This window comes from Anas acuta, chromosome 27 (assembly GCF_963932015.1).
Source record: "Anas acuta chromosome 27, bAnaAcu1.1, whole genome shotgun sequence".
NCBI classification, from domain to species: domain Eukaryota; kingdom Metazoa; phylum Chordata; class Aves; order Anseriformes; family Anatidae; genus Anas; species Anas acuta.
Window position 1 is genome coordinate 765165 of NC_089005.1, and position 7613 is coordinate 772777.

The 7613-nt window shown below is 64.7% G+C and overlaps 1 protein-coding gene across 1 annotated transcript; it reads right to left on the reverse strand.

Moving 5' to 3' along the window:
* Positions 1 to 1383: 1383 nt before the first annotated feature.
* Positions 1384 to 7339, reverse strand: ZNF703 (zinc finger protein 703). Its single transcript, XM_068662233.1, has 3 exons — positions 6963 to 7339; positions 4529 to 6615; positions 1384 to 1713 (listed from the first exon to the last, which is right to left on the reverse strand). The coding sequence occupies exons 1-2, from the start codon at positions 7173 to 7175 to the stop codon at positions 5230 to 5232; spliced, it is 1599 nt and encodes a 532-aa protein (XP_068518334.1). The 5' UTR covers positions 7176 to 7339; the 3' UTR covers positions 1384 to 1713; positions 4529 to 5229.
* Positions 7340 to 7613: the final 274 nt, after the last annotated feature.

Consider the following 7613-nt stretch of genomic DNA (forward strand, 5'->3'; position numbering starts at 1 on the left):
TCAGCTCTCAGCATCTTGCCAAGGCACCGCCGGGGTCGCTCTGTCCGCGGGGAGGTCGCATTCCCCCCGTCCCATCCCGTGCACGGTGCTGGAAGGTGGGGTGAAGTCATGGCAAAGCTGCTCCGGGAGGTTTCCATAAACGCTGTGTTAGAAAACATTATGGTCTGTGGAAATCTGTTTGTTATTGTGAATTGAGCTCAAGGAATACACTCTGTAAACTAAGCTGTCAGCCGAGCGTCTCCCCCAGCATTCTCCAGCGAGCGTTTAGCTGAAACATTTGTGTATACAGAATTACGACTCTTCAGTTATTCATCATGATAATAAACAGAGAGATAACTATTAACCATGCATCACAGTAATGAACAGTATCACTTACACGCGCGCCGGGGTAAATCTGAGCGAGCGGGGCCGAGCTTTGCAGGGAGCCAGCGCGGGCGCAGCTCCGCCAAGGGACCGGGGCAGCTCGCAGCCCGACGGTGCCCCCGTGCCAACGGTGGTGCTGAGCAGGAGCAGGCACTGCAGGAGGTGGCAGGAGCCACGGCCACGTGCGGTGCTCACCCTGGGTGCTTCCCATGCTGCTGCCAGCACAAAACAGGCGTCCTGTTATGGGGAAGGCGTTGGTGCATCCCCGCTGCAAGCAGGTGCCGGTGCCGCCGGGAGGATTCGTGCCACGCACCGGGTTTTGGGCAGCGAAGTGACAGCGGTGGCTCCTCAGCAGTCTTACAAAGCCCCGTGAAAGCCTTCTCCCATTCTCTGCAGCTTTCCAGGCCATTGGGCACCCTCTGGCCGCTCCCCTGCGCTCCTCTGCCTTTGGGGCTCTCTGAGCACCTCGAGGTCCTCGCTCTTCTCCACGCGCCTCCTCTCGCTGGCGCTCTCCTGCTACTGACATTGCCTGGAGGCAAACCACAGGACACCCCTTTATGCTCCTGAGCCCTTCTCCCTTTGCTCCCCCTCCGTCCCCCCATCTCCAAGCTCACTCTGCACAGCCCCAGCTCCAGCCAGGGGGGGCTCAAGGGGACGCTTCCCCCTGGGAAGGCTCCTGCGGGGCACTGGCAGGGGGACAGGCGATGTCCCCAGCGGGGAGGAAACACAGAGCCTGTATTCTCCAGGGCTTCCACCAGGGCTCAGCAGAAAGAAAAGCTGCTTTATGCAGCCGAGAAACTTCTCATCCACCCACCAGCGCTGCTGCTCCGGCCCTTGCCTCCGCAGCCTGACCTGACCTCCCCTCGGCGGGCACGCACCAGCCCTTGAAGACTTTTGGTGCTCCGCTCTCTGAACCGCTTTGTGCGCCCGCGGGCAGACACCTCCGCACGGGCATCGGGGGGTTGCGTGCCGGAGAGGAAGGAAAACAACAACAAAAAAAAAAGAAATAATAATACGGCCTTGCTCTTTCGCTCGCATATTTATTGGGTGGACAGATCGTTTGTGGTCAGATGGGCTTCGGGCTTTACAAACGGGGATATTTATACGGCGCGCAGCACGGCCGGGCTGTTTTGCATGTGCGTCCAAGTCATTCCTTCCCCGGCACAAGGTATAATGTTGCCTTTGTTCAGCTGCCTTCCACGGCCGGGGCAAAGCGGGAGCGCACCGTGCCTTTCAGCCGGAGCCCCCCCTCGGCCGCTCGCCCCGAAATCCTGCATGTTTTCCGCTGAAATAGCACACAGTCGCGAAGTGTCCTGACTCCTTCCACACACACTGCGGCCTCAGCAACTGCTGCAATAAATCAATAGGAAAATAGAGGCTGCCAGTTAGACTAAACAAGTGCATTTGCAAGGATTGCTAACCCTCATTAATCACTCTGACAGTCCTAAAAACACATTTCCCCTTTAATGACTGTATTTGGATAATCAGTGCTTTTTCCTCCTCAGTCAGAGCCGGGGTAACTGACAGCTGGTGTTATTATAGCCGTCCACGGGAGAGCGCTGGGATCAGGGTCACCTGAGAGTCAACCGCTGGAGGTCTCTTGCAATTCAGGGCTAGCTGGAAAAGTTGTTGTTATGCAATAAGGAGGAGAGCTGCTCGCTGCCAACGCAGCCTCAAACACACATTTCCCGTGTCCTAACACCCACCTGTGTTATCCGAGCCTCAGCCCGCTCCCGGCCCTCCCTATCCCACCTCCTGCCCCAAAAAGCACCCCCTGCCAGCCGGCTTTGAAAGGCCCTTTCTTGCTGCTCCGCGCTCCCTTTAGGTGACTTTTGCTTCCCGGGGAGGTTTGAAACCTCGCACATTTTTCTGTATAAATGATGCAACACATTAATGCACAGCACATTATGAAAATGGTAATTCAAACCCATACAACTCTAAATTAAGCCATACATTATCCGACCCACTCAGCCATATATTTTGCAGAAAGACAGGATTGAATCAAATCAAACCGAAACTGTGGAGTGCAGGTTGTTAGACAGAATGATTAATAAAGTGCATCCCAGTGCTCTTATTATAAAATGAATTCTGCAGTAACCTGGGCATACATTAGATAGGGAGTTATTTAATATATCGGCAACACAATAATTTCCTAGCAGATAAAGCCCCCGAGTGTCGGCTGCTATCAGATGATACTTTGCAGTGTTTACACATTCTGGCCCCGGTGCTGCAGTCTTTAGGGAGGGGAAAAAATATTCCTCGGGGAGCCGTCTGCACGGCAGGATGCATCTGAGCAGCATCCCGGGCTGCCTGGAGGCGGGGGGAAGGCGCATGGGGAAGGCGCATGGGGCTCGCTTTTGGAGCTGGGAGCATCCCGGTGCAAGGAGGGGTTTGGGGAGCGAGGGGGGACAGACCCCACACCGCTCACCCGGGGCTCTCCCTGCACGCAGGGGGTGCTGCCCATGGACCCCTCGCCCCTGCTGCATGGCAGCATGGCACCGCAGGCACGCTGTGACCCCGCAGCCCGAGGCCCTGAGCATCCCCCGAGCATCCGCGGGCATCGCGGCACCGCAGCATCGCCTTCCCTGCCCCGTGGCGCAGGGAGAGCCTGCGCACAGCCCCGCAGCGCTGGCGGCGAGGATGCCTCAAAGCCCAGCAGAACAAAATACCCGCAGCAGGCGTGGGGTTTGGGAGCTGTGGCTGAGGAACTGAGATTTACGCCAGGGACCAGTGGTGCCCGAGCGAGGCCGACACCGAGCAGCCTTGCCAGAGGGCTCAGGGCAATGCCCAGGGAGAGGCGACGCTGCCAAGGGGCAGGGGAGACGTTCAGGGGGACCATCGCGCCTGCAAACCCTCCGCAGCAGCAGGGACTGAAGCACAGAAGCTATCTGGCAGCGCCTTGGCCTGCCACCCTGTCCCTCTGCGGGGAGCACCCGCTGCCATGCCCAAAACCTCCTCGCTCCCAGCCCGGTTCTGCAAACCCGCGGCCCTCACCCTGCCAACACCGCCAGCGATTCCACAGGCAGACCCAGCGCAAAGCCAGACCCGAGCTACAGCCCCAGCGGGGTAACCACAGACCCACAAAACTGCTCCCCGCATCCTGGGGGGCTCAGGGTCGGGGCTGCCCACCCCTCTGAGGGGCCACTGGACCCCGGCCTCCCCATTTCCAGCGATCGAGCCCCGGCCACCGCCCACCCTCCGGCCACGCGCCCGCGGCCGCGCTCGGAGGAGCGGGCAGAAAAATAAAAATCTCACTGGCAAAGCGAGCCCCCGTGCTAAGCGCATTATTTTTCAGCTCAAAGGACACAAAGGAATTTCAACGCGGGGCATAAGGCAACGTAGAGAAGGCAATTAACTGGGATTAATTGCATGACTCACCCAAAACGCAACAGGAGCAAAGCACTCAACAGCAGAGAGCAGCCGTGTGGGGCAGCACGGGGGGCTTCACGGGGGGCAGCCGGGGGTCCCGCTGCCAGGGTCAGGCTGCGGCTGGAATAACAGCTCGGGGATGGCCCCGAGCAGCGGTGTGGGGTGGGCGCAGCGGGCTGCAGCCCCCCCAGTCCTGCCCGTGCTGCTGCAGGCTCAGCACCCAGCGGGAGTGAGGGGTCTCGGCGCCCCTCGCCAAAACCCACCGAGCTCCTCGCACGGCTGCGATCACGCGGGGAGGGCAGCCCGAGCCTGCCCCACACGAGGTGCAGAAGCGGGACTGGGGGCGCGTTAAGCTGCAGCCCCCAGCCCCAAAACCCAGCCCCTCCGGTGGGCACAGCACCGCGACCTCTGCGCCCGGGGGTCTCGGGGAGGAACGGGACCGGGGGGCTCTTGGCATCGCTTTCAGCTCCGCCGCCTTCTCCAACCATCCCCGCGCCCCCCCGGCGCTCCGCTCCCTCGGGACCCCGACCTCGGGACCCCCCCGCTCCGCAGCCCGGCGGCACCCAGCGCTCAGCACCCCGAGCTCAGCACCCAGCACCCGCCCCCGCCGCAGCCCCCCCCCGGCCGCCGCCGCCGCTAGATGGGGCTCGGAGCTCGGCGCTCCGCGGCCCCGGAGCCCTGCGGCGGGTGCGGGGGGCACGGAGCCCCGGGAGGGGGGTGGGGGGGGGATGGAAGAGAGCACACACCACAGGGTGAATATAACCAAGTATTCATTTATTAACAAAATAAGACTTACCAAGCCGGAGCTCTAGGCACCCGAAATGCTCGCAGCCCTCCCGCGGCGGGGCTGGGGCTGGGGGCGGCCCCGCGCCCGTCGCTGCTCCGTCCTCGGGGGGGGGGGCCCGGGCCCGGTGCCGGGGGGGGGTGGCCGGGCGCTGCCCGGAGGTGCCGCTGCTGGGCGAGGGGCGGCACGGCCGGGCCCGCTCCCGTCCTTCCACCCGCGGCCACCCCCGTCCCCAAAACACATCGCAAAAAAAAAAAAAACAAAAACAAAAAAAAAATCAAAAATTAAAAATTAAAAAAAAAAAATTACATCTGTTAACTTTACAAATGGAAACTGAATCCCAGAACGATAAACGAGGAGGGGGAGGAGGAAGAAACGTTCTCTTTTTTTTTTTTTTTTCCTTGTGTGTCAGGAGTCATGCAAGAATTTCTCAGGGGGGAAATTAAGAAGGGGAAGAAAAAAAAAAATCAAAAGAAACAGAAGGGAAAAATAAAAGCCCCACACCTGCAAAGTAAAGAATTTTTTTTTTTTCTTTTTTTTTCTTTTTTTTTTTTTTGGACACAGACTTTTTGCATACCATTGATTCATTGGTGGATTAATGCACTTATATTCCCAGCTTTAAGCTAACATACAGTAAATAAATACACAGTCCAAGGAGGGAGCGGGGAGCTCGGGCAAGGAGGAGACCGGAGGAGGGGAAGGGGCTGCTGTAGTTACTGGTATCCGAGTGCAGAAGCTGAAGTTAGTCTTTGGCCGTAGAGCGCGTACGGGGAGTAGTAAGGTCCGGCGGCCGGCAAGGACGGCACCGGCAGGGCGCCGGCTGTGGGCAAATGGCTCTTGCCGTAGGGGTGGTACCTGTTTAGTCCCAAAGTGTGTGGGCTCCTCAAGGACAGGGAGGCCGGTAACGTGTTGGGGCTCCCGGGGGCGGCGGGCGGGAGGTGGAGGTGGCAGGAGGCCGCGGAGCCCAGCCCGGAGGTAGGGTAACCCGCCAAGAGTTTCTCCGCCCCCGGCAGGGCCGTGTGGGTCCGTAGGTGGGTGAGCAGCTCCTCCGAGGTGGCAAACCTCTTGTCGCAGGGTCCGCTGGCAGACACCCAGTTGCATATGTGGGGCAGGGGGTCGTTCTGCAGCATGAAGCCGTAGGTGTAGAGGGGGTGGCCGGGCAGGCTGGGGGTGCCGCTGGAGGAGAGCGTGGTGTGCACCGAGTGCAGGGGGTGCGTGGGGTACACCAAGGGGTATCCGCTCTTCAGGCTGCCGGGGTCGTGCACGCAGCTGGAGCAGTTGCTGGAGCCCAGGTGCGAGGCGCTGTGGTAGCTCAGGCAGTACGGGTCCCGGCATAATCCCTGCATGAAGGAGGGCGGCGAGGCCCCGGTGAGCGGGCTGGAGCTGGGCGGCTTCCCCGGCAGCCCCAGGGCGCCCGGCAGCTGGCCGCCCACCAGCCCCGGCTTGGTGGGGTCCAGCCCGGGCACGAACTGGGAGGGGTAACCGGCGTAGGCGCCCACGATGGAGCCGTGGTAGCCGATGCTGGAGGGCGGCAGGGGGAAGACGGAGTGGCCGGGCTTGTAGGGGGACACGGGGGCCACATGGCCGGCGGGCGGCAGGGCGGGCGGCTCCGACTTGCGGCCCGAGGGGGGCTCCCCGTGCGCCCCGGGCTCGGCCGCTCCGCGCCCCAGCGCGCCGCCCGCCCCGTCGGGGCTGGGTTTGGCCGCCTCGGGCTCCTTCTTCTCCTCGGCGCCCTTGGGCTCGGCGTGCTGCGGGGAGGCGCCGCGGGAGCCCCCGGGCGAGGCGGCGGCGGCGGCGGCGTGCGGGGGGAACGGCGGGCAGGCGGCGCTGGGCACCCGAAAGCCGGCCTTGTCCGCGCCGCCCTCCTTGCGCGGCTCCGCGCCGCCCTTGGAGTAGGGCTTGAAGCTGGATTTGTCCTCGGGGGGCGCGTCCCCCCCCGGCGGCTTGAGGGCGGCGGGGCGGGCGGAGGGCTCCTTGTCGGCGGCGGGCAGCCCGGCGGCGGCCACGGCGTTGAGCTTGGAGGAGGGCGGCGGGTCGGGTTTGCCGATCTGCGAGCAGGTCTGGGCCAGCAGCGCCAGCGGGCTCTTCTTGGCGTCCAGCTGCGGGCGGAGCGGAGCGCGGCGCCGGTCAGGGGGGGCCCCCGACGGCGCCCCCCGGCCGGCCCCCCCCCCCCCTCACCATCGCTGCACCCCCCCCCCTCCCCTTCCCTCCCTCACCGCGGGGCCGGCGGGCGCCGAGCCAGGGCGCGGGGAAGGGAAGGGAGAGGAGGGGAAGGGAAGGAGAGGGAGGGAAGGGAAGAGCAGGGAGGGAAGGGGGGCACGGGGCGGGGGGCCGCGGCCGGCCGGGAGGGAGGGAGCCGGGCACGGGCGGCACCGGGGGGTCCGGGGGGCGTCCGGGGGGAGCGGGCAGGGGGGGAGCCGGGGCCGCGGGGGCGTTGGGCACTGACCTCGATGGGGCTGACGGGCGTGGAGGAGAGCGGCTGGAGGTACTCGGGGTGCAGGAGGTGGCCGCTGTGGGCGCTGAGCATCTTCAGGACGCGGATGGGCAGCCGGCTGGCCTGGCGCAGCGGGTCGGCGGGGGGCGGCCGGGGCGACGGGGCGCCCGCGGCTCCGCGGCTCGGCGGGGTCCTCGGCCGGGGCCCGCCGGGGGCTCCGCTCATTTGGGGCGGGCGGCGGCGGCGGGCGCGCCGGGCTCCGCGGGGCCGGGCCGGGCCGGGCGGGCGGCGGAGCGGCGGCGGCGGCGGCCCCGGCGAGACAAAAAACCCTTCCCCTTCCCCACCGACACGTCAAATAGCCCCGATGGCGGCCGCGCTCCGAGGGGGCCGGCGCCGCGCACCAATCCGAGCCCGGCCGGGCCCCCGGGGCGGGGAGAGCCGCCGGTGGGGGGGGCGAGCCGCCGTGCTGCCGCCGCGCCGCCGCGTGGGGGAGAGCCGCCCGGCTCGGCTCGGCATCGCCCGGCTCGCCAAAGCTCGGCATTGCTCAGCTCGGCATCGCCCGGCTCGGTTCAGCATCGCCCGGCATCCTCCGGCATCCCCCCGGTCCGGCACGGCTCGCCCCGGCACGGCACGGCTCAGCTGGGCATGGCACGGCTCAAAACG

Bases quoted from the DNA above. Each gene is read 5' to 3' on its own strand.
- ZNF703 (XM_068662233.1), bottom strand. From the start codon at position 7,175: ATGAGCGGAGCCCCCGGCGGGCCCCGGCCGAGGACCCCGCCGAGCCGC. The intron at 6,616-6,962 runs GTCAGTGCCCAA...CTCCGCCCGCAG, and splicing joins CGCCCGTCAGCCCCATCGAG to CTGGACGCCAAGAAGAGCCC.